The 27,324-nt window shown below is 43.6% G+C and overlaps 1 protein-coding gene and 1 long non-coding RNA gene across 2 annotated transcripts; both read left to right on the forward strand.

Moving 5' to 3' along the window:
- The first annotated feature begins 297 nt into the window (after positions 1-297).
- LOC117443700 (uncharacterized) lies at positions 298-1,307 on the forward strand. Its single transcript, XR_004551710.2, has 3 exons — positions 298-349; positions 798-871; positions 1,209-1,307. It is a non-coding gene; the product is annotated as an uncharacterized lncRNA (long non-coding RNA).
- Positions 1,308-6,417: 5,110 nt separating this feature from the next.
- Positions 6,418-13,215, forward strand: uqcrfs1 (ubiquinol-cytochrome c reductase, Rieske iron-sulfur polypeptide 1). The gene is made up of 2 exons (XM_034079607.2): positions 6,418-6,695; positions 12,114-13,215. The coding sequence occupies exons 1-2, from the start codon at positions 6,485-6,487 to the stop codon at positions 12,722-12,724; spliced, it is 822 nt and encodes a 273-aa protein (XP_033935498.1). The 5' UTR covers positions 6,418-6,484; the 3' UTR covers positions 12,725-13,215.
- The last annotated feature ends 14,109 nt before the right edge of the window (positions 13,216-27,324 follow it).

A 27,324-nucleotide genomic window follows, 5' to 3' on the forward strand; every position in this document is an offset into this window, starting at 1 on the left:
TTAAGGGCCATCTACACCAACAACAATAAGCAAAACGATGAGCGGTATCTCTTTAAATCGGGGTGCCAAGCAATGCGTAGCACACTAGCTGTTTTGGAGCCAGGTGAAATGAATTATTGATGACTTTTTATTGCTGTTATGATATGAATATTAAAAATAAGAAACATTTCTGGTAAGTCTTGACAATTAGCCAAATGAACAGTGCTGTTATAAAACTAAATGATATATTTTAAACAGTAACATCAAGTGTACAGTATAATACAGCTCTTCACAAAAGCCTTTTCTTTCATCTCAACAGACGTGTCTCCAAGGAAGAAGCTCAAGAAGAAGAACCCCCAACACTTTGAAGGTTATTTAGCTTCAATTATAATTGGGATTAGACAGTAAAAGACACTAGCTCTAGTATATTTTCTCTGTATAGAGAAGTGTTCAAAATGTCAACTGTTGTCTTTTCTAAACAAATACTTTCGAGGGCATTTTTGTTTTACAGCTATTTATCAATAAAGAAACAATTAAAAAAAAATCATCATTTCTTTCACGGTGGTGGAAGAACGACTCACCACAGTCAAATATATATATATATATATTTTAAACAATATATGTTATGATTGTCCTTTTGTGTAAAGTTTTTGCAGATTTATATAAACAGTTGACATGTTCAAATAATTGTGGAAATATAATTTATGAGAATAAAAGCAAACTGAAAGTGATTTTATAAATTACAGATCAAATTGTGCAAAAGTAACATTAACATCTATAAGGTCAAAAAACGAGTGTACATTATTTTGCTCTTTCAGAATGCAGCCATAAGATCGTGGGAGGAGAGCAGTACTACCCAGTGAAGACTGTAGTAAAAACCAAAAGGCAAAAGGTTTGTTCGTCATAAATAGAGGTCACTGTGTCAGTTAATATAATGTACATCTAAAGCATGCTACAGACACACTTTTGGGATTTGAATGCAACATAACTTACATCTTTTTGCTTGAAATGGTACAAATATTTTCGATCATTTTTTAGGGGAAGCAAATGCAATTGGTGGAGTGGGAACCTTGTTCCACGTGGTATGTAGTATTTTAAATTGCACTGCAAATGTACCAATAACTAATTAGTCTAAGCATTTGATTACCATTTTTATCTGACAGAGGTGTACCATATATTGCCATATTTTGAATTATGTTCATGGCTGATATCTTTACAATGTATTACAGTGGGAAGAAGTGGCCCCTACAGTGGGTGGAGAAGGACAATACCACAACAGAGGAACAGCAGGACTGATAATTGCACGTGTTGTCAAAACCGTTGTGCTGCTTGACCCTATTTTATCTGTTTTGATTGTTTTTTTGGGTTATATGCCTTCCTTTGCTACCGTTATTGTATATACTTGCTGAATGTTACTTTGTAATAAAAAATTATGTTATTCAACTGAAAAACCTCAAAGCCTTTTGTTTTTATTGTAGAATTGTTTTTTCATTTTCATACTTGTATAATTTCTTCTTCAAATAAAAATGAAATAATAATTTAAAACCACTTGATGGACATCAACAAAATATATAAATAAACAACTTCAAATGGGTAAATAGTATTTTTTTATTAAAGGAACATCATCAAACAGTTGGCAGAAAAAAGAAGAAGCAAATACCATGTTTAAAACTGCATGGGATGGGCTAACGTGCCTTTATTATTTAATTAATGGGAGAAAATGTTACTTGAATTGAATTTAACTTCTGTTAGACAGCTATCATACTGAATACATATTTACTGTGAATGTATGCACAAATGTATGGCATATGGCTGTCTAACAGAAGTTAAATTCATTCCTCACTTATTCTGACAATGTACTTAACCCCAAATAAAATAACCCAATACAAAGAGTTGTTAAATAATAGTGAAGTCACGTTGTAATAACAATAACTCATCTCTCTCGAGTTTTATTTTTGAGCTTTGCTAAAAGCCATTGTGTCAAGTGTCCATCGTGAGTTGCCGTCCGGAGTTGTCCAATATGGTGGACCATCTCGCACATGCGCAGTACCGATCGGCAGGGGGACGGATCGGGTAGTGACAAAAGGTAAACGATCCTGAAATCAAAAGGCATAATCGAAGAGTCCTGAGATTGTACTACTGGTGTTTTATCATCTATAACTAGCCTGTGTGTATTCTCAAATGTCGTTTTCAGGACAAACAAAAGACGTTTTAAATATCTTATCAGCTGGTGTAAGTGCAGAATATTGAAATATAACCTTGACTATTACTGTGTAGGCTACTTCATTTATCTGACAGCATTATTTAATGATACTATTTTATATATATAATATATATATTTATTTAATGATACTATTTTATATATACATTTATTCATATACACACACACACTTATATGTACTCACACATGTATTTATTCATAAATATACACAGATGTATTCATTCATTTATACACACACAGCATTATTTAATGATACTGTTTTATATATATATATATACACACACACACTTTGCACTCCAAAGGTCCGTTTTTCTACGATTAGACGCTGCCCGTCTCTCTGCCAATCACAGAGCTGCCACAGTAATGCTGGCCGCATAGATGTGCGGGCCTGTGGTTGGGGGGGGAGCAGAGGGGGGGAGGGCTGGAGAGTGTGTGACGTTGACCCTGTTGTGTGACGTTAAACCTGCGACCTGTAACCTGTGACCTCTGAACCTGTATGCTACCAAAGTAGCTATTAAACCTAAGAACTTGAGGCCTGTTTTTAGACTCCTATTGTGGAATATTACACTATTATGACTTCCGGGTTCACAGGAAATGCCAGGCCTGTAGCGTTGCCATTAAGTACACAACAAATACCTGCGCATTACGAAACATGGATGTACAGCTCCTTATCCGTTATCTGTTAGCGTAGCTAGCTAGCACCAGATGCTAACACTAACAATACACGTAAGGTCTCGCTCGGGCCACACTTTAAAATACCTTAAATGTACACAATTTCCTGAGGCATTTTTGTTAAACTGCTACGTTCGAGTTGTGCGCTAACAGCAATATAAATAAATGAGGGCAAAGACGTTATAATATTACAATTTCAGAGTATACACTGATAGCATCGTCTCTAGCAACCACCTTCGTAACAATGCAAACGTTGAATGGACACAATTTCCTGAAGTAATCTTGGTAATAACTAGCAAACTAAAGATCATGTACACCCACTGCACACATAATCTTAAATAACAACTCATATTTCTCGCATGAAATGACATCAAAACGCATTTTAATGACCTAACTAACCTTAAAATAGTCATTTTACACCGAGAATAAAACGGAGGTCGGCCATGTTTATTTTTCTGCAGAGAGAAATTTGAAGATCACGTGACATAAGCTGCGTTCACACTGCGGTACTTTTCCCACAAAGGTTCATGCGAACTTAGTTCATGATCGCGTTCACACCAAAAAGAGCCGGTACTAAAAGTAGTTCATGCGAACCTTTTTACCCCCTCGAAAGTCCCTGCTAGAGAGCAGGGACTTTCGAGGGGCTCTTTTTTGAGAAAAGAGCTATATTCCTGATTGGCTGGGCGGATTGCAAACCACGCCCCGTAAAACTCCCAAAAAGTTTTGTGAAGCCGCCATTTTATTATCCTCGCATTAGCATTATTAGCATTAGCATTATTAGCATTAGCCCAGCGCAGAAACGCAGAGAGACTAACTTATGGCAACACAAAATAAAACATGGGAGATGAGGAGATGAGGAGGTGTCGGCGTTCTGGCGATTTACTCGGAAGGCTTCAGTAGAAGCCGCTGGGACTCCCAGCAGCTTCTACTGAAGCCAGTCCCCAACTCCGGGGACTTCCGGTCGGGGACTTTGGGCGGCAGTATACGCCGTGAAGTGGGTTGCGGCCTGCCAGTAAACCCAAAGCAGAAGAAGAAGAAGTGACGTCAGCGGCTTCATTTGCTTAATCCTCCCCCAGGGACTTGTTCTGGTGTGAACGCGATCTGTACTTAGTTCATGCGAACTAAAGAGTTCGCATGAACTAAGCTCGCATGAACCTTTGTGGGAAAAGTACCGCAGTGTGAACGCGGCTATAGAAGCCAGCCAGTGGAATGAATGGTGAAAAAAAACGTAGGCATCCTATGATTTCAGAGGCGTTTTCGTAGAACTACTACGTCCTACGTTGTGGACCAACGTAGCTATTATACGTTTTTTTGTGAGACTGGGTTGGAGGCTCTGACAACCTCAGCTCAGTGAGGTAAAGGCACACCTTTATATGATCATTATAGTTATAAAAAAAGAGAATAGATGAAAAACAGGTATAAAATACTATATGACAGTACAAAAAAGTTGTTATTAATAAACAAGAATACAGTTTGAAAGGGGAGTGATTTGTATAATATCCATAAAGAAAAAGAAAATCTGCTTACAGTTCTATTTCATATGGGTGTTGAGTAGGGGTGTAACGGTTCACAAACATTTCGGTTCGGTACGTACCTCGGTTTTTAGGTCACGGTTCGGTTCGGTACGTTTTCGGTACAGCAGAAAATTATCACAAAACATAACATATTTTTTTAAATTATTATTAAACTGTGAATAATGTATTCACTCAAATAAATACAAAATATAATAAAACAAACATTAAGGTGCAGCATTTCGATTAACTGAAATAATCTGTATTTGAACTTTACTGTACTAGTACTCACAAAACATAAACTATTAGTTTTGGGTTTTTAATTATTATTAAACTATGAATATTCACTCAAATAAATATAAAATATAATAAAATAAACATTAAGGTGCAGCTTTTCGATGAACTGAAATAATCTGTATTTGAACTGTACTACCTAAGCAGCCAGTTTGACATTAGGACTTGCTTGTCATTGTATTTTCATGTTGTTTAAAGAAAGATGAACTTGTCCACATGGCTGCTGAAAGGGCAGATCAGCTGGCACTAACATGTCTCCTGCTGTGGAGAACACCCTCTCCCTAGGGACAGAGGTAGCAGATACAGCCAGGTAGCGCTTTGCTAACATGGCAACATAAGGATATTTGCCGTTTGTAATAGCTTTGGCTCGGTCTGAACTTTTTGCGAGTGGTGGAGGCTTAAATGCTAGCGGGAGTTGGGTTTGCACTTCAGTCTTTTGGTACCGGTGATATTCACGTTCAGGTGATGCCTTTTCAAATGAGTGTGCAAGTTTGATGTATTGCCAGCCGCGTAACCAATTTTAGTTGAACAATGCCGACAAACAGCGTTGGTTCGGTCCACCTGTCTTTGTCCGTCATCCTTGTACGTAACTGCGAAACCAAAATGTTCCCAAACCGGAGACTTCAATGATGCTGGAGGATTTTCGAGCTCAACTTTATCTGCGTTCGCCATTTCGACAGTTCCTCAAATTACTGACTACATTTGAACGCATCCCTCTGACCAGCTCGTCCAATGAAATGACTTGCTCGCTCTATAACGCGTTGAACACAATGGGAGCAAATTACTCTGAATGCTGCGACGCAGCACCTGAGAATGCTTCCAAGAAGTTGTTCACGTTCTCAATTCTTTACGTTTAACGTTATATTCGTTCGGTACACTTCGGTACACACGTGTACCGAACCGAAGGGCCCGTACCGAATAATTTCGGTACGGGTACGTGTACCGTTACACCCCTAGTGTTGAGAGATGTATCCATAGATCTCCTAATTTTGCTCTCAAAGTGCACCAGATTGATGCTTTTAACTTCAATATTAAATAAAAATCCCGGGGGAACATGCCCCCCGGACCCCCCTAGAGGAGGTTAGGTCTCCCCCCCACTTAAATGATAAATCATGTTCAAATGGATAGGAAACTAAATACAGTTGCACACATCTTGTGTCCATATCTTTCTGTTTTGGTGGTCATGCCGCGAGTCATAGTGAGTGTCTGCATTTTGGTGGGGGGGGGGGGGGGGCAGCAAATTGGGGGGGCAGCAAATTGGTCAGGGCCGGCCCTGGTAACAATCGATTGATGTTGTTTGTGGATGATCTTCCCTTAATTAATCCTACCAGGTCTGAGTGTATTAAGTGTGGCAGAATGCTTTCCAGCCTTATTGCAAGAACCTTCGTCAGAATTTTGCAATCCACATTAATCAAACTAATAGGCCTATAGCTTCCTGGTTCAGTGGGGTCTTTATCCTTTTTAATAATTATAGAAATCAGAGATTCATTTATTGTTTCTGGCATTTTCCCCAGGGATCAAGATTCTTCATTTACAGTTGTTAATATTGGAGCCACTTTGTCCACATACTTCTTATAATAGAGATAACTTTATTGAAAACAATTAAATCTATGAATAATAATAACAAAATCTTTTTTCCATTTCATCTATACACTTTCAGTATTTAGTTAGAAAAAGGGCATTTAGAAAAACAAGTAGTATGGTCCCGATTACGTATCATTACGTACGACGTCACTGCTCTTGGTCAGGTGACGTCTTTGGATTCACAGTCAACCCGTCACAAGGTCAGCAGCAGTTCGGCGTAGACATGATGTCTCTTGCTGCCCGGTCAGGGGCATTTTCCCCTTACATGCAGGCAACAGCTGTTGCTGTTGCTGGTCCTCTAAAAGCTCTGGTACCCGGGGTCGTGGTAAAGGGAGAGAAGATTTTGTTAGACCCGAAAAAACAGTTCCTGTGCCGCGAATCGCTCAGCGGCCAAAGCCCTAAGACGGGCCCTGCTGTGACTGTTAGCATCAATGGTAAGTCATTGACTGCTAGCGTTGGCTGACTAAGTCAACCTTCCGTTGTTTTACCGTGTGAATGGGAAGCTAATGACAAGAGCCATGTGCTGCAAAGGGAGGTTATGTCCTATTTAACACCGTTAACAGGACCAGCCAGTTAGCCGGCCATAACTTCACTGGCTAAGCTACTATTCACCGCAGGCGAGCATCCTGTTAGCCTAGGTGGCTAACGAGCAGTGTAGGTCAACTTTGAGTGGCTTTTACTTTACTCCTGTTTAAGACTGACCGCCGATGTGTGGACCAGAACATAAAGTGTGTGGTTTGGAAAGTCTGCCCGTATCAACCTGATATAGTAACAGTAACGTTAGTCGCTTCAAAGACGTTAGCTGTTATTCCGGTAACTACTTCCGGTGTCCTCGGATCACCACAGTGACTTGTTTTGTAATCGGTAACAATTCATTTCATTTCATTTCAAACCTTTATTTATACAGATAAAATTCCATTGAGATCATTGATCTCTTTTCCAAGGGAGACCTGTTCAAGTAGTTCCACATAATGTTGTAGTCCGAGTAAGATGGTCAAAACTGAATAATGATTTTAACATTGATATATGTATTTGTTACTTCACTATTGTCATGTCTATATCCAGAGAATATTTGACTGTGGTCTGTGCCCTTCCTTATGTCCTTCGTGTAGTTGTATGTTCCTCTGTTGACTCTTCAAGATATGCTCTCTATTCCTAGTCTGTGTTATGTGGCTCACACGCTGTTCAGCTGCTTAGACAATTCAAGCTTTCCACAAGGCATATACCCCCAGGCTTCTATTGGAAAGCAGCCAGATTTAAATGCGTATTTATAAATAATAATTTCTTAATGTTGCAGGGCCAAATGTCTGTGTGCTGATAAGATAAAGTTTGCGGTTCATACTAACATCAAACCAACAACACGTCCATCCACGATTGTGTGTGTGTGTGTGTGTGTGTGTGTGTGTGTGTGTGTGTGTGTGTGTGTGTGTGTGTGTGTGTGTGTGTGTGTGTGTGTGTGTGTGTGTGTGTGTGTGTGTGTGTGTGTGTGTGTGTGTGTGGCGCTGAATCTACTAATACATTTCAATATTATTTAATCTTACGATTTGTTTGGTCTAAAATATAGTTTGGATGAATATTTGATGTGAATGGTACATTTGATTAAATACTTTTTTTATAATCGGAATAAACTTTGATTACAGAGTTTTCACATCATGTGGCTTAGTCACATCTTAAGTGAACACTAGAAATATTTAAGAAGCTGACTATACATTGATTGTATAGTCGAGATGTATTCAAGGTTTTTCATTTTAGATGCTTACGAATGTTTTAGGCCGTCAAATCTTGTGTTGCCTTTCACTTTCTGTCATCACTATCTTGCACCATTAATGTTTTCTGACCTAAGCATTCTAATGGCGCATTTCCACTGCAGGGCCTCGTACGGTATAGTTAGTCCTTGGTAGGCCAGGCTCACTTTATGCTGCTTTTCCATTACAGTTTAGGAACTGGGGTAGTAACTAGTAACGCAGTGTAGGCGAAGCCGTGGCGTCATCTTCAATGCGAAACACAAGACCAACATCAGCTGTTAGCACCAGAGCTCACAGCTCCTCATATCTGTTCAGAAACTAGACACAAGTGAAACAAGTACAAACCACAGACTGCCTGTGTCATGGAGAATACAGTCGCTGGTTTATTTATGTCTGTAGGCCGTTGTTGTGAGTGTGGACGGTCGGAGCATATACTGCTTTAGCTTAGCCGATCTCTATTTAGAAAACCCTGAGAGGAAAACCGACAACTGGAAGATGAGTGGAAAAGCGTCACATACATGTATAAGTGCTCACAGCTCCATGGGAATTATTATGTGCAATTCATTTCTAAAAGGCTTTCACATTACTATGATTATATTTGTATTTAAATGTAGGCTACATTGTACACCAAAACGGAACACAAAAGCAGGACCAACCATCATACATTGAATACCTTGACTAACAAGAGAAAGATTCATTCATTTAAATACATATTTAACCAGAAATGGGCCGGTTCTAAAGGGTTATTCAGTTAAGCCCGATGAGAGGGGATACAGCTGTGCACATGTCATCATTAACAGACGTCGTTTAAGAGTAGGGTTGGGTATCGTTTGAATTTCCACGATTCCGATTCTACTTTTCGATTTCGGTTCTTAACGGTTCTCAATTCCGATTCTTTGAGGGGCAGGGTAAACAAATGATACATGCTTCTTCCACCAAAGAAATTACATTTATTCGAGAAACTTTTCCACAGGTTAGTTTAAAGTAATATTCACATGAATCAGTCTGTTTATATTCACTGCTATGTAACTTTAACCTGAGAACCCCTGAAGCTACAACAGTTCAACTTTTAAAAACAGTTCTTGTTGAGAAAAACAAGCATATCTGCCTCTCAGGCATACCGGGAAGAAAGGTTTGAACATTTTGAAGTAAAATGCTTCAATCTGGTGCACACGCAGAATTACTAGAGACTAGATCTAGGGGGTACACCTCCAAACACCCATATGAAAAAGATCGGTTTACATTTTAATAATTAAATAAGTATGTGAACATAACCAACAACCTATACATGCAACGTATTTTATGTTTGTTGTTCATTCATATCTTATTTTACTATTTTATTTATGCATATTTGTTTATCTCCAGTTTAAAACGATATGTCTGGTTTACTGTCCTATAGTATACATTGGAATGATTTCAAACCTGTTTTATCCCAATAATTATAAAGGAGAGCCTTGGAAATATGTGTTTACATAAATTGTGATCAAAACGTTTGAGACCCACTGAGATAACTTAGACTAAAGTGAACTATCTAAACACTCGGAGTCCTTTACCTCACTGAGCTGAAGTTATCAGCCTCAGTCTGAGTGCAGAGGACTCTCCTCCACATCATTGGAGAAACATCTTCTTCTTCCGTTAGCAGCTAGCACCAGATGCTAATAACAACAGCGCCGGTTCCAGTGCACCCTCCCTTTCTCCCTTTCTCCCTCGCTCACTTGCACGTTGGCTGTGAGCTGCGGTTGCCAGATAAGCCAACATCCCCCATTTTCATCACTTGCAGCGCCCATCGTACAGGGCGAATGAAACGTGTAACCGGGGTGAAAAGGGTGTTACATTTACTTAATTATGAATGTTGTTACATCAAGGCCGAACATTAGGATGAGCCCCAACGGTCAAAACATTTGTTTTCTTCTCCCAGAGCTGTCAGCGCAGCGCCTCCACAGATCTGGCGCCCTAGACATCTATAACGCCAGTGCAACGGGCCGGCCCTGGTCTCAGGTTACACTGTAGGAAGTCTAGGTACAACGCTACATTTCCCGCCTCGCCGCAGTCACACAGTAGGCTACGGAGAGAAACATTTCCTCAGGCATCGAAAAGCGGAACCGAAATTCACATTTCTAAATGATGCCGTTGGAATCGAAATGTTGGTACCCAACATTATTTAAGAGTGACGTTTGAGTGAACGAGGACATCCCAATTAATACCTGAGGACTCCTCTGTCCTCGTGTCCCTCGCTCGCATCTTACAGAGGCGGAGCTAAGATGCAAGGAAGGGACGTGAGTGAGGGAAAGGAGGAGGGGTATTGGGATGAGGCTACACACATTACCAAATAAGGACTAAGTGGGAGTTCCCCTCGATTCCATTGGCTCTGATGGTCAGAAAGAGATGTCACATGTCCAAATCGAACAAGGGGGGCCAGAGGTATGGAAAATCCTCCCAAGTGGCCCCAGAAGAGGTTTTTTTTGCTAAACCTCTCTAAAAAGGTCAAATATCACTTGTTTTGCCTCAATCTTGATACAGGGTACTTATTATATGTTGTACTTTGGATTCCTAAAGCTTTTAGTCTACTAACCCATCATCCAAGGTTAGTTTTCACTATAAGTACCAGAGGTGTGGACTCGAGTCACATGACTTGGACTCGAATCAGACTCGAGTCACCAATTTGATGACTTGAGACTCGACTTGACAAAATCACAAAACACTTGCGACTCGACTTGGACTTGAACACCAATGACTCGGGACTTGACTTGGACTTGAGCCTTCTGACTTGAGGTGACTTGATACTTTAATTCAGAGGTCTCCAACACGCCGATCGCGAGCTGCCGCTAGAAGAGCAGACTCCCGTCGGGGAGAGCAGAATCTCCAGCCGCTCCTACTCTTGCTGAGAATCCTTGCAGGCAGGGGCGGGACTTTATTTAGCTGAGCCACCATGCGGCCAATCATATGCGAGGACACACTAGGATCATACCATTATGTGAAAGAAGGGTGGGGGGCACAGCAGGTGTAGTGGTACAGGCCAGCTGCACAGAGCGACGGGGAGACGGATTTAAATGCAAGTGCATCGGAAAAAGTCAAGAAATGAGCAAAAACCGAAAAAAGAAGCAGCATCTGCTGCTTTTCAATGATACTGCAGAAAGCAAAGCTGAGTGCAGGATTTGTCAAATGAAAATAACCTTTTTTGGTTACCTTTATTTTGGTAACCACTCAGGATTTACTGTCAGAGGTGGGAGAAGTTCAGATCTTGTACTTGAGTACAAAAGTACCAGAGGGTAGGAATACTCGGTTACAATAAAAAGTCCTGCATTCAAAATGTTACAAGTAAAAGTACAAAAGTATTAGCATCAAAATATAGTTAAAGTACCACCTGCAGAGGGACCTAGATGCCGGTGTTCTCTTCCCCATAGAGACCGCTGGCTGCACATTATCCCTGGCATACAGACAGATTGTGGGTCCCTCACAACATGTTGCACACAGTGATAAACATTCACCTCAACATCAGGGATCTGATCCACTAAACTCCTTCTGAATCAAACCGCCACGGTAGCCTCACCTTATTGTTCCCTTTTAAAATAGAAGAAAAACATGTTACTTTACCAGCAGAGAGAAAATGGATTCTTAAATTATGAATGTGACTAATAAAGAGCAGTTTGATTATTAAGTATTATTCTGTTGATCGATGTCATTACATTTGGTGAAAAACACATAATGACTTGTTTAAGACTTGTTTTGTCAAAGTTTAGGACTTGGACTTGACTTGAACTTGCCCATCCTGACTTGAGAGCAGAGACTTGGACTTGCAAAACAATGACTTGGTCCCACCTCTGATAAGTACAACATATTTTTTTGACAGACACTATAATTTACAGTTTTTTACTATGTTCAATCTGAATTTTCCTTAAAATAAAACATCTATATTGATTCTGACTTTTCTACATCCAGCTCACAGGTGTATCATTACTTTGAGAAAAAAGATTATTAATTTAACCCTTTTAGAAGATATGGTCATTTGTTCATCGAGCCTGAAAAACAGGCTCTGGGTTTAACGGGTTAAACCGCGCTGCAGTGGAAATGCGCTAGAACTGATGAGCCGTTTGTTTTTGTCTGCAGGCTGTGCAGGAGTCCGATTTGCCCACACAGATGTCAGGGTACCGGACTTCACTGACTATAGGCGTCCAGAGGTGCAGGACCCAGGCAAGTCCTCCCAGGAGAGCAGTGAGTCCAGGAGAACCTTCTCGTACCTTGTCACCGGCGCCTCAACCGTAGTGGGGGTCTACGCTGCCAAGACAGTGGTCAGTCAGTTTGTTTCTTCCATGAGCGCCTCTGCTGACGTCCTGGCCCTGTCCAAGATTGAAGTGAAGCTGAGCGACATCCCCGAGGGCAAGAACATGACCTTCAAGTGGAGAGGCAAGCCACTCTTTGTCCGTCACCGCACAGAAAAGGAGATCGCCTCCGAAGCCGAGGTGAACGTGGCAGAGCTGCGAGACCCTCAGCACGACCTGGACAGGGTACAAAACCCCAAATGGATCATCGTCCTCGGGGTGTGCACACATCTGGGCTGTGTGCCCATCGCCAACGCTGGCGACTACGGAGGTTACTACTGCCCGTGCCACGGCTCTCACTACGATGCCTCGGGTCGCATCAGGAAAGGCCCCGCCCCCCTGAACCTGGAGGTTCCATACTATGAGTTTGCAGACGACGACAATGTGATCGTTGGATAAATAACATTCCCCCCTTAAATATGGTGTTTGAGCCACAGGTGAACACTGAGAAGATGCCATCCTTCCTGCTGTGCTCGCCTGTGAATGTCATGAGGACATGAAGTAAGAAACACCTGCCTATCTTAAGTTATAGTCCATCTAATTAGAAAAGAACAGATGTTGTGTTCAGGTCTGTTTAATAAAGATTTGTATTTTATTTGACACCTTCTGTTCAGTGTTTAACATTGTCTTGCTTGAAATGATAACCTTGCTTAAAATAGTCACAAGTTATATCTACTGATAGCCATCGCATCGTAGCGCAGGAGTCTGGTGGTCCATGGGGTCGAGACAGGAACTGTTTAATCTAAAGTCCTGTTATGTAGAAATGATGTGAGTCGAGCTTGATATTGCAGGATTCTTAATTCTCCACACACGCAGGTTTCGCTGCAAGGAGAAATAATATCAACCAACTTGGGTTACAATAAAGGGTACTTGTGCTGTACAGAGATCGATTCATTGTTGGTGCTCAATTATTGGTTCTTTTGTGGCAATGACATGTATATGTATATATTCAAATGGGGGTATGGCTGCTTTGAGTGACAGGTGGGTGGTGTCTCGGGATGTTTTAAGACTGTCACTGACTATCATCAGCAGATCCGCCTACAGACACTGGGACAGGCCTAACTCACATCCAGGACATGGTTATATCCTATGTACATTTCTTATCAATTGAAAGTCCCAATTGTTTTTATACATAACTGCAAACACTATTTGAAAGCATTTGGTTTACTATCATTTCTAAAAAAGAAGGCAAAATGATGTAATCTGAGTTATCCTCGCAAACACTCACAAGCATGTATGTGTATCAATCAATGTTTATTTATACAGCCCAATATCACACATTAGTCTCAGTGGACTTCACAGTGTGTACAGAATATCAGTATGACAATACGACACCCTCTGTCCTCAGACCCTCTGTCCTTAGAACATGGGAGAAACCTCAGGGAGAGCAGCAGAGGAGGGATCCCTCTCCCAGGACGGACAGACGTGCAATAGATGCCGTGTGTAAATTGAAAAAGTGCATTTTGTCATCCACTTTTTGGACCGCTTATTTTTCATTTTGGTGACGGGCTGACCTGAGGCAGCAGCCTTCACATTGGCCCCGCATGCTGCCACTGTAAGGCCCGCTGACACCATGCAATCTTATTCATTTGTCTCCACCTCCCCAACAAGAACATCTATATTACACGGTGTGAAATGTATTTTTCAGCAGTTTTTGTCGACATCACTGATCGTTGTCTTGCAGTAAGTCTAAATGAGTACTAATGCGAGGCGTTTCGCTGACTATTTATAGTACTAAAATACTTTTTGTGCGTAAGAACTTCCTGTGTTTCATCCTTACAAAAGATTTTAACGTGAATCCTACACAAAGTTTTATAAAGGAGTACCCTGGAACCCCTCCATTTAGACCCAACTGTTTGCTATCCTGGCTCCAAAATGGTGGACGTGCACCTGCACCGTGGCCATTTAATGAAAAGCAACACTTTAGAAAGGTTTATTTGCAGTATTATTTCGGTTCTGAGTTCGTATCTTCATGGTTGATTGCACTTATTGTGAGTTGCTTTGGGTAAAAGCAGCTGTACGGAAAACGAACATAAGGGGATTCCAGAGAGAGAAGTGTTTGACTTCCACTGCCGTGTCAACATCTGTGTGTGTGCGTGAGCTGTCGATGTTTGTAATGTGAAGCGCTCAGATGAGAAGCAGCTAATGGAAGCGTCCCTTTCAGGCGACAGCTGCGGTTCTGAGCCCGGGCGGGCCTCCCACAGCGCTGCACATCGAGATGAAAAGGAGAGCTCAGTTGGAGGAGCCTGCATGGCTTTGAGGTGGGAATAGATATTTAACAACAGCACAATGCAGCCTAGAAGTTTCTCTTCTCTCTGCCTTTCTCTGCAGTGGGACCCTTTTCATGCTCAACACAAGCAGCTGCTGATGTGTGAAGTCGTCCTACTAATGCTGCCAGTCAGGATCAGCACCATCCCCAGAGTGAAGCACCCATGATGGAGGTTTACCTCTGCTGATTCACTGCACACACACACACACACACACACACACACACACACACACACACACACACACACACACACACCACAGAGGGTTCCCTTAGCAGGCTCTGAACACAGAGTGTTGGACTGTCACACAATAACACAACTTCTTCACCTTCAGTTCACAGCTGCCCCCAAAGTAAGTTATCTCCAACACAGGGTTGGGAGGGTTACTTTAAAAAGTATCCATTATAATAACTAGTTACATGTCAAAATGTAATCAGAAACCTAATCTGAATATCACATGTAACCTGATTATTTTTTTACTTTTGGATTACCTCAATATCAAATCCAATGAAAATAAAAACAAGTAGAAAATAAATAAATGAAATGCTTTTACTTAAAGGTCACATGTCATGGCCATTTCTACTGATCATATTCCCATTGTTGAGGTCTACTAGAATAGATTTAAATTGTGCAACGTTCCAAACTCACATTGGTTTCTCACAGCATCTCTGTATAGCATGTGTATTCACTCTCTGTCCTACACGGCTTGTTGGAGCAGTCCCAGCAAAACCCTGAACAGGCTCCAGTGTATACAGAATTCAGCTGCCAGGGTTCTCAAACGCACCCAGCCCTGGCAGCACATCACCCCCACTCTCTTCAACCTCCACTGGCTCCCGGTCAAGTCCCGCATCACTCACCTACAAATCCCTCCATGCCCTCTCCCCTCAGTACCTCACGGATCTCCTCCACCCTTACATCCCGGATGGTAATCAGGAGCTGGTCGGTGGTGACGATCCGCCAGCCTCTGGTTCCGGACGGAGGTGCGGGTGAGAGCTGCCCGGAGATACCCCTGCACCAAGGGAACCGCCACCTCTGTCTCCTGAACCGGAAAAAGGGGGGGTTGGAAGCTGTTAGAAGCCATAGGGTGACATACCTGTGGCAGAGAACACCAGGGACTTGTAGGCGTACTCAACCCATGACAGATGAAATGACCATGAGGCCGGGTTTCGAGAGGCAACACAACGAAGAGCCACTCCCAGGTCCTGATTTGCCCGCTCCGTCTGGCCATTGGTTTGGGGATGGTATCCAAAGGACAAGCTGGCCGACGCCCCCAATGCCTGGCAAAAAGCCCTCCATACTTGGGAGGAAAACTGCGGACCCCTGTCTGATACAATATCTTGAGGGATACCATGGAGCCTAAAAACATGCTGGGTGAGAAGAGTGGCAGTCTCGAGGGCAGAAGGTAGTTTATGCAGGGGGACAAAGTGCACGCAGAGATGGGGACTCGAGTCTGCGACTCGGACTCGAGTCACACTTAAGTCGCACACACAGAGACTTCAGACTTGACTTGGACTCGTGACCAAAAGACTTCAGATTCGACTTGGACTCGTGTGTTGGGACTCGTGAACAATCATTGTGTTTTCTATGTGTGGCATATTAAAGGTGGGGTAGGTACATTTGAGAGAAACCGGCTCGAGATCGCTAGAATTTGAAAATACACAACCGGAGATAATCTGCTAGAGGCTGCTACTTCCTTATAGAGCCCCTCCTCCAACACACACGAACGCGCACATGACCAATGAGGGCACGAGGTAAGTTTGTGCCCAGATGGAAGGCTGACAGGCAGGTAGGCCATCCAGTGACTTTAGCCGGGCTCATTATGCAGACGTGCGCGCCTCTGTTACTACCTCGTAGTAACACAATGGCGACCGGCGGCACACCTGCGGCTGTACCGCTTGTAATTAGGTTCAACTACAAAAACTTCGAACAAAACGCCGGCGGCACCAACAAAAGGAGCGCACACTGCAAAGTCTGCAATATCAAAATCAAGGATGCTGGCGCAACAACGTCGAATTTCATCAGGCACTTGGAAAACTCACCCGGAGAGGTCAGTCACATTAACGCATATGGACGGTTAGCAAACATGTTTAGCTCAGCATCAGCTATGTAATGTTAACTTAGCTTGCTACTAGCTTTGTAACTGAATATTTGAAAAGATTAGTGAATTGCTTGCTTACTGATTTCTGATTCTGAAGTGTTTTGCTTATAAGCTGTTTGCATTTAGCTAAAGTGTGATGTTTTCCCTCATATTGCATTGCTATAGCCTGTTTAAAGTGATCATATAACAAACAACTAGTCAGTACTGATACTGTATGCTAATAGATATAGGAGTGATAATAACACAGTACATGCTTTGAATTTCTTAGATATAGCTGTGCAGTATTCTTAACAGACTGGATAGCAGCAGACAATAGAAGGCTTATTACAACCAGAAGAGACATGAGACTTTAATTTTTTTAGAGACTTGAGACTTGACTTGGACTCGTGACCAAAGACTTGAGACTTGATCAAGTCTCACCCCACGAAGACTTGAGACTTAACTTGGACTTGCAAAAAAAGACTTGTGAACATCTCTGGTGCACAGCCTTAGAAAAACGGTCAACGATGGTCAGAATAGTGTTGTTACCGCCTGATGGAGGGAGACCAGTCACAAAATCCACCACAATGTGGGACCAGGGCTGGTGGGGAGTGGGAAGGGGGCGAAGAAGACCAGCGGAGACCTGATGTGAAGCTTTGCTGCGGGCACAGACGGAGCAGGCTGAGACATACTCCTGTCTGCGGACATAGTGGGCCACCAAAAGCGTTGTTGAAGTAGGGCCAGGGTCTGATAAACTGGATGGCAGGCTACTTTGGAAGCCTGCCCCCACTGGAGCACTAGAGATCTAGCATCAGGAGGAACGAACAGGTGGACAATCCTGAGCAGTCGGATGGTCCTCCTGGGCCTCCTGGACCATCCTTTCAATCTCCCATCTAGCTGCTCCCACGACACAGGAAGATGGCAAAATGGTTTAATCTCTTGAATCCTCCACTGGGGGGGACGAACTGCCGGACAAGGCGTCGGCATTCACAATCCTGGAGCCAGGCCGGTAGGTCAAGGTAAAGTCCCAGGAAGAGAGCCCATCGAGCCAGGCGCAAGTCAAGCCTGCGCGCAGAGCGAAGGTAAGACAAATTATTATGGTCAGTCCATACTTCAAAAGGATGGGTGGCTCCCTCCAGCCAGTGCCTCCATTCTTAAAGGGCCAGAATCACTAGTTCTTCTCTGCAGTGGTCAGCCGGCAAGAGAAGAAAGCGCAAGGGTGGAGCTTCTGGTCTGAGGGGGAACCCTGGGATAATACTGCCTCCACTCCAGAATCAGAGGCATCCGTCTCCACCACAAACTGGACCTCTGGATCAGAATGAGAGAGAACAGGAGCAGTGGAAAACATACATTTCAGTTTTACAAAAGCAGCCTCAGCTGCAGGAGACCACACAAAAGGCAACTTGACAGAGGTAAGTTTAGTCAGAGGTACAGCTACCCTTCTATAGTCCCGAATAAACCTCCTATAAAAGTTGGCAAAGCCCAGAAAACGTTGCAACTGCTTCCTGTTAGAGGGAGTGGGGTCACCGCTTGGACCTTGGTGGGGTCAGTCCTTATTTGTCCCTTGGCGACGACAAAACCCAGGAAACTCACACAAGAGGCATGAAACTCGCACTTCTCAACCTTAACATACAGTCTGTTCTCAAGAAGTCTCTGTAGTACCAGCCTTACATGCTGGACATGAAAAAAGATCAGGATGATCAGACCTGTTTAACATGTCACTAGGGGTGTAACGGTTCACAGAATTCACGGTTCGGTACGTACCTCGGTTTGGGGGTCACGGTTCGGTACGAGTTCGGTACAACAAGAAAAAGCAAAAAAAAGTATATGTGATGCCCTTGTGGGTTCATCTAGAGAGGGTGTGGCTGTGCTGTCTGTGCTGTCTTGATTGCCTTGAGTGCAGTAACTCAGGGCACCTGGGTCTGGTGCCCTGCAGCTATTTAAAGCCTCTGCTCCTCTCTGTCTGCGGTCTGCTATCTCCTACAGGCACCCGGTTTTGGTTGAGTATGTTCAGTTGCTTCACTTTGTGCACTTCAACACTCTCACACTCATACATGGACACCATGCAATCCTCACCCTGCACTTACACTACTGATACCACTGACATCCACACCTCATGCTTCATTTGTTTTGCACTTAATTAATTTGGCTGATTTGGACTACTTGCTTTAACTTGTGTCTCCTCTTTGTTGTGGCCTTTTGAGCCAGGTCATTACAGTATAATTCCAGGTTTGTTTTTTATTTATTTTGAACTGTTTCAGTTGAAAAATAAGGAACTTTAACATTTTGAATAATTAACTTTATTACACAGTAAAAAACAAACCACAAACACTCAGATGGCCGTATTATCTACACTGAACAAAAATATAAACGCAACACTTTTGTTTTTGCTCCCATTTTTCATGAGATGAACTCAAAGATCTAAAACATTTTCTATAAACACAAAATAACCATTTCTCTCAAATATTGTTCACAAATCTGAAACAATCTGTGATAGTGAGCACTTCTCCTTTGCCGAGATAACCCATCCCACCTCACAGGTGTGGCATATCAAGATGCTGATTAGACAGCATGATTATTGCACAGGTGTGCCTTAGGCTGGCCACAATAAAAGGCCACTCTGAAACGTGCAGTTTTGCTTTATTGGGGGGGTCTGGGGGGGTCCGAAAACCAGTCAGTATCTGGTGTGACCACCATTTGCCTCACGCAGTGCAACACATCTCCTTCGCATAGAGTTGATCAGGTTGTTGATTGTGACCTGTAGAATGTTGGTCCACTCCTCTTCAATGGCTGTGCCAAGTTGCTGGATGTTGGCAGGAACTGGAACACGCTGTCGTATACGCCAATCCAGAGCATCCCAAACATGCTCAATGGGTGACATGTCCGGTGAGTATGCTGGCCATGCAAGAACTGGGATGTTTTCAGCCTCCAGGAATTGTGTACAGATCCTTGCAACATGGGGCCGTGCATTATCATGCTGCAACATGAGGTGATGGTCGTGGATGAATGGCACAACAATGGGCCTCAGGATCTCGTCACGGTATCTCTGTGCATTCACAATGCCATCAATAAAATGCACCTGTGTTCGTCGTCCATAACATACGCCTGCCCATACCATAACCCCACCACCACCATGGGCCACTCGATTCACAACATTGACATCAGAAAACCGCTCACCCACACGACGCCACACACGCTGTCTGCCATCTGCCCTGAACAGTGAAAACCGGGGATTCATCCGTGAAGAGAACACCTCTCCAACGTGCCAGACGCCATCGAATGTGAGCACTTGCCCACTCAAGTCGATTACGACGACGAACCGGAGTCAGGTGGAGACCCCGATGAGGACGACGAGCATGCAGATGAGCTTCCCTGAGACGGTTTCTGACCGTTTGTGCAGACATTCTTTGGCTATGCAAACCCATTGTTGCAGCAGCTGTCCGAGTGGCTGGTCTCAGACGATCTTGGAGGTGAACATGCTGAATGTGGAGGTCCTGGGCTGGTGTGGTTACACGTGGTCTGCAGTTGTGAGGCTGGTTGGATGTACAGCCAAATTCTCTGAAACGCCTTTGGAGACGGCTTATGGTAGAGAAATGCACATTAAATTCACGGGCAACAGCTCTGGTGGACATTCCTGCTGTCAGCATGCCAATTGCACGCTCCCTCAAAACTTGCGACATCTGTGGCATTGAGCTGTGTGATAAAACTGAAAATTTCAAAGTGGCCTTCTATAGTGGCCAGCCTAAGGCACACCTGTGCAATAATCATGCTGTCTAATCAGCATCTTGATATGTGAGGTGGGATGGATTATCTCGGCAAAGGAGAAGTGCTCACTATCACACATTTTTTCAGATTTGTGAACAATATTTGAGAGAAATGGTTATTTTGTGTATATAGAAAATGTTTTAGATCTTTGAGTTCATCTCATGAAAAATGGGAGCAAAAACGAAAGTGTTGCATTTATATTTTTGTTCAGTGTATAATGGCTGATGTAAAACAAAAAGGTTCAATAAGCAGTAAAACTAAAAAGAATGTTTTATAAATAAGAACGTTTTTCTATCACTTTCAATAAAAGCCGGGGTCCTCTACTATTGCATAAGCAATAGCTGATGAAAAAGATATGCCAAAAGCTTCCGTTATTTATTTTGGTCTCTCGGCTTTCATGTCTATTGGCTTCTTAAAAACAGCAGGGATAAGCTGTTGAACTGCTGTTGTCTTTTGCCAACAATAATTACCTATGACAACTGTGCAGTACTTCAATCATACATACAATTACATTCAATAGCTTTATTAGCATGACCAGTGATATATAGTAGCAACATCTATACACAAATAAACAGTTATGAACAAACTGCTAAGAATTTGGTGTCTGATTCCCTCAAACTGTGGCAGGCAGAGACAAACTGTCCTGCAACAATGCAGCTCTCTTTATATTCCCCGAGTAGTATTTTCAGTTTTTCATTTTGAAATATTTGAGGCCACACATACACATCTGCGTTGAGGAACACCAACGCATCAACATGTGAGGGAAGGAGGCTTGACCGCTGTCGGGTGACAGTGTTGCCTGCCAGGGAAAAAACCCCTCTCACTCGGGGTGCTTGTGGCTGGAATAGTCAGGTAGCTCCTCGAAAGCTTGGCTAAACGGCGGAAGCGGTGCACGTTTTCTGCCCACCACTCCAGTGGGTTATCCATTGTGGGGATATGCGGTGTCCGCTGGCAGTAATCCCGTTGCTCATGATCCGCATCACTGTTGACCCATTTTCTCTTGCTGCTGCTCTCGAAATGAGCTCCACATAGCTGTTCAAAGTCACTCTCCAGTCTCGCCTTTTTGCAACTTGTTTCCGCCAGCTCCACTCCAACGTTGTCTGCGATCTCCTCTTCACCTACAGCAAAAATGAGCCACATTAATGATAAACACATTGTTTTACAATTTGGCCGGTTTAAGTAGGACTTTTTTGTGAAACAATTATCGCTAGGTCAACTCTATTTACCTGTAGCTCCCGGCTGTTCCACCTCTCCGTCTTCACGCACTAACTGAGTCAGGCGCGCCTGGGCTTCCTCTCTGACATCGTCTGGAAGGAACTTCAGTTGCTTAAATCGTGGATCTAGCATGCATGCCGTGATCGGGATGGATTCTGCCAGCAGGCGAGACAACAGCTTGAAGCGGGTTATGAGCTCTTTCCTCACGGTATTCTTGAAGGAAGGAATAGCCGCCAGATCGGACTCATTTGCACTGAGCGTGTTGTTAGCCATGTTCAGTAGGACGGGGTAGATGAAGGACAGCCCGACGTGATTTTCTTCGCACATGATAGTTGTCGTCTTTTCTAGAGGCCTGAGCACCGGGATCAGCTGTGCCAGCTCTCATGGCGAGGGATCTTCGGATGCCAACTTTTGGGAGTCTCTGCTCATACAGTCGCTCGAGCATAGTGAACGTTGAATTCTAGCAAGTCGCACAGTCGTTTTGGAGTTTGTGTACTTTTACTCCAAGCTGTTCTTGATGTTTCTTCAAAGCACAAACTGCTACTGAGGAGTGACGAAAATGACTGACAACTCGCCTGGCAGCATCTGTGGCTGTCAAGTTTCTTGGTCTTTTTGTGTGTATTCCCCACTTGAAAGGGATGAGGCGTCTACCGGACCTTGGGATCAGGATTTCACTCCAGTGACACAGCTTCTTTTCAATACTTTTTATTTTGTTTGGCAAGTTCACTTTATGCAGTCACTCTATGCAGGTGAAAAACCTTTGAAAACAAAAGAGAACATTTTAGAATTTGTAACCATGTAAATAAAGCGGATTCTTTTAACTTGACTTTTTCTGGAAATGTTGACAGATCAAGTTAATTGTTATTTTTAAACTAGAAACTATTATTTCCTCCTTTAACAGAGGTATTCAATGAATAAAATAAGACTTTACTATTAACGCTTCTGAATCAAATGGATTCTTTATAAGACATTACTTATTTCTAAACAAGAAAGCTTCTTTCTAAGATAAATAAACAGCGTGTCTAAGCTCTGAATGTGCCGCACAATTAACGCAGCACATTGAAACCACACAAACAATGCTGCCGCTCGCGCTCTAACAAGACACGTGCATACACGCAAACAATTCAACAGAACATTCACCAGCGGCTCTGCGGAGCTCTCATAGCATGATGGATGTGACCTTACCGGCTGCCTGTCCTGACTCGGTAGAAGTGCCTCTCGTCTACACGCTTCCGTCTACTAGGATCGCACACAGCTACTATTTAAACCCTCCTTGAGGATGCAGCACTGGGCTCTGTAATTAGGGTGATTACACCCAGCAGAGGAGGCAGGACTGCCTGCGATCATTACACCTGTTGTCTATCCTAGAGGGCTGCGCCATTACTCATAGATGCTGGGTTACAGTAGGTAACCTCAGTTCTATTTCGTATATGGCTTCGCCCTCTAAGGCTATCGCTATTGGGTTAAGGGCGAAGCATGATGTCGTCTGCGCCCCACTGGGTCCGCCCAGCACTAGAAGCACAGACACACCTGCTCAATAACACCCCCTGCCTGTTGTGCCATGCGTAATGGCACCTCCCCGTCCCTGGAACATAGCAAACATACCTGTTTTCCTGACGGGGTGAAGGCTGGGACAATACATACCGACCGCTGTGAGAAAGTAGAGACGAAGGTCCCACCTTATCCTGCGATCATAGAGGGGGAACAGCCGCTCTCTGCGTGTCAGACAGGTAGGAGAGCGCCCAGCTGGATCCCTGACGTCACTCACTCTGACCAAGCACTCCATACGAAGTGTGTCAGAGGAAAAGGAACATCCCTCTCATACGAGGGGAAAAAAGGGCCGCTCTCTGTGTGCCGAGAGGCAGGAGAGAGGCGCTCAGCTGGCTCCCTGACGTCACTCACTCTGACAGGACACCCAGTACGGGGTGCTTCAGAGGAAAGGGAAACATCCCTCAAATAACATTGAATAAATGAACAGGGGGAAGACCAAGATGCAGCCGTGCAAATATCTTCCACTGACATTCCTCCGTGCAACGCCGTGGAGGCGGAAATTCCTCTGGTGGAGTGCACTTTGATATTCTCCGGGGGATCCACCCCCGAGGAGACATATGCCTGCGCCACCGCCTCACACAGCCAGTGTGACAGCCGTTGTGCAGACAGAGGTTGCCCGATCGAGCGCTCTCTATAGTGCACAAACAGGCGCTGAGAACGGCGCCAGGCCGCCGTGCGAAAGAAAATAATCTTCCTGGGGTAGCATGCCCCCTCTAGAGGAGGTGAGTTCCACCAGCCGCCCACACCCCTGTCAAATTGTCCCACCCACATTGAGGATGCTTCCTACGCCCATGCGTACAGTACTTCATTCATACACACACTCTCACTCTCTGCCACACATACAGCATGTTGGTGCCCATTGACAACTCACCTAATGAGAAGGTTGCGCCTGGCTCCGTGAACACAGTCCTTTGATGTCTGGGGCAATCGAGGTGAGCTTCAGTCTCAGCTCTGGCTCAGCATTCAGCCTGCTTCTGTATTTGGTTTTAATAGCAGCAAGGGAAGAGAAGCCTTTCTCGCACAGCTATGTGGTCGCAAAAGGAAGGAGAAAGCGCAGAGCTTTGTCAGACACGGCGGGTATTCTCTGTGTTGCTTTATCCAAAAGTCCACTGAAGACTGCTTTCTGAAAGCAGGCTTTAGTGTTTCATCACAAGACAACTCTATTAAACTCTCCTGCTCAGCCACAGTTACGTTCTTTGGCAGTCCAGAGGCTTCCATGCTGAACGGGCTTCTCATCCAGCTGTTGTCTTCGGTCATCACTGGGAAATACTGGCGGAACTGTTGTCTGAGCGAGACAAGGTGTGCAACCATGTTGTCCCTCACTCCTTCATCAAGGGTCAGCTCGTTCTCAGACAGAACACTCTCTAAAGCAGGGAAAGTTGAAACATCACCTGCCTTGACTTTGATTTTGAATAAGTCCAACTTTTTCAGCATTGTGTTGATTTTGTCCTGCACATCAAACACGTTGATGGAGAGTCCCTGTAGTCCCAAATTCAGGTCGTTTAAAGGGAGAAAATGTCTGACCAGTATGCCAACTGGCTGAGCCACACTGTATCATCAAACCCATCTGATAAGGGGAAGTGTTTGTCCTGTAAGAAGACTTGGACTTCTCTGTGCAATTCAAAAAGCCTTGAAAGCACTTTCCCTCTTGATAGCCATCTTACTTCTGTATGGAGCAGAAGCTGGACATGCTCGCAGCCCATCTCATCACAGAGCACTTGGATTAGGCGAGACTGCATCGGCCGGGCCTTTATGAAGTTCACACTCTTCACAGCAGAGTCCAGCACAGACTTCAAGCCATCGGGCATCTTCTTCACCGCCAGCGCCTCCTGGTGGATGCTGCAGTGTGTCATCGCATCTGCGGTGCGACCTCTTTGATCCGAGCTGCTACTCCGCTGTGGCGGCCTGTCATAGCCCTCGCGCCGCCTGTGCAGACTCCAACACACTTTTTCCATTCAAGTCCATTCTCTTGCACAAACGCGTCTAGGAGCTGGAATATGTGCTCAGCTGTTGTTCTATGACCTGTGAGAACAGTCTCATAATACACACATGCACACAGAAACCCGCAAAAGGATTTACACTTGTGTTTTTGATCCTCACTATTTGTTTTCCGTTTAAAAACCTCTGAACCTGCAAACACAAACCGCTCTCTGTGCACGGATCGCTGTGCATTCGTGTGTGGGTTTTTTGAGACTCCCCTGACGGTCAGCCGATTCGTACTTGTAATTTGTTCTATCTATAGCCAATCAGATGTCTCCTCAATTCTAAGCCAATCACATGAGCGCGCCCCCACGAGGGTAGATTTATTGCGTTCATGACGTAGCGCTTCATGTACGCATTTTGTGCTGTCCGGAGCTGACAGGTCCATGGAGCCTGCCTGCAGGCGCTAATCCCAGGACACCTCCACTCTCAGGACAGCGCCACTTTCCGAACAGGAAATGCACGCAAATACAAGCCTTTATATTATTAAGGTAGAGCGCCACTTTCCGAACCATTGATGAATGCTTGAGTACACAAAAACGGCAGGCAAAACCGTTTTAAATACAGCTTCTTTATTTATGTCTGTATGAAGTTGTTGTGAGTGTGGAGGGAGCAGCTACAGGTTAGCTTAGCCTAATCGATCAGTGCACTAGGAAGGAGCCCCGCCGGTCATTATCGGCCGATATTCACTCTTAATAATTTAATCGGTACTCTCTATAAAGAAATCATACCCTCGTGGGGGCGCGCTCATGTGATTGGCTTAGAATGAAGGAGACATCTGATTGGCTATCGATAGAAAAAATTACAAGTACGAATCGGGTGACCGTCAGAGGAGTCTAAAAAAACCCACACACGAATGCACAGCGATCCATGCACAGAAAGTGGTTTTAGCATAATTCAGTTTTTTTGTCTTTCTTTCATAGCTTGCTTGCAACGTTCTAATCATTCACGGGTAGTATGGTCATCATAGCAACGCCAGAAATAAATAAAAACAACAATAGCCTATTAGAACTTATTTAAACCACAGTTTCACTTATCTCAAGCTTATTTTGATAGTATGATTTATTTTTTAATTAATGTTATTCAATCAAGCCTCAAACTGATGGCACTTCCCAGCTAGCGGGGAACGTTCTCACAACTTTGGCTAACGTTACCTATTGGTTCTAATAAGGTTTTAGAGAAACGTTTTAATCTGATGTTCAAAGAACCTTTTTAGGATGTTTATTTTTTCAAATAATGTTCCTATAAGGTTTAAGGTTAACTAAGGTTAACTGTTAACACATTAAAGATGTTCTTTATAAAGCATTCCCTCAATGTTACATGATAACCAAAGAAGAACATTTTGAAAGCAACATTTGGATAATGTTTTCAGGAGGTTATTCTTTTTTTATAAAACGTTCCTGTGATGCGAAATATTAACAGGGTCATGGTCAACGTCAGATTTATTTGTAGTGCGCTTTAAAAAACAAACTTGCTGCATTTGTTTGAAAAGGCTGTTTAAAAGAAATCTGTCACCACATTTTCGTTTTTTAAAAAAAACAAGCACGTAATTCATGATATTGCACGTTTGCGTGTCTGAGTTCCCAGCTAGACATGGTTGGTTCTAAAAACATTCTGAGAATGTTACCATTCATTGTTCTAGGAATGGTTTCATCGAGAAGTTTTATTTTGGTTCCTAGAATGTACTTCTGAAAGGTAGGATAACGTTCTCTAAAAACATTCTTAAAATGTTTGGTGATAACATTGTTCGAACATTATACCCCAAGTGTTTTTGTTGTTTATGCACATATCTCTATTCATATGGATCGAATAACACTTAGAAAACCAAAGACAGACATATAGAAGAATGGACCGACTATCACTGCCCGTCCCTGAAACCCCTGTTAGTGGGTTAGTGCCCCCCCACCTGCCTGCTGGTCTGCTCTACACAGCTGGGAGCAATCTCCAATCAACCACACCTACTACTTTGGCTGAACACAGTTGAAGGGGAACCTGATCAGGTTCAAAAGGGGCTTTGCTTTAGTGCGCGTAACACCAAAGCCAAATCCCACTGACCCGCCAGTGCGCGTGGCACAGGTCTGAGTCTCCGTACTCCTCGCATAAAATGGCTGCTGCGTTCCGCGAGCCCCTCTTTTCAATTCGCC

This window comes from Pseudochaenichthys georgianus, unplaced genomic scaffold (genome assembly GCF_902827115.2).
Source record: "Pseudochaenichthys georgianus unplaced genomic scaffold, fPseGeo1.2 scaffold_662_arrow_ctg1, whole genome shotgun sequence".
NCBI classification, from domain to species: domain Eukaryota; kingdom Metazoa; phylum Chordata; class Actinopteri; order Perciformes; family Channichthyidae; genus Pseudochaenichthys; species Pseudochaenichthys georgianus.

Bases quoted from the DNA above. Each gene is read 5' to 3' on its own strand.
- uqcrfs1 (XM_034079607.2), top strand. From the start codon at position 6,485: ATGATGTCTCTTGCTGCCCGGTCAGGGGCATTTTCCCCTTACATGCAG. The intron at 6,696-12,113 runs GTAAGTCATTGA...TTTTGTCTGCAG, and splicing joins TGTGACTGTTAGCATCAATG to GCTGTGCAGGAGTCCGATTT.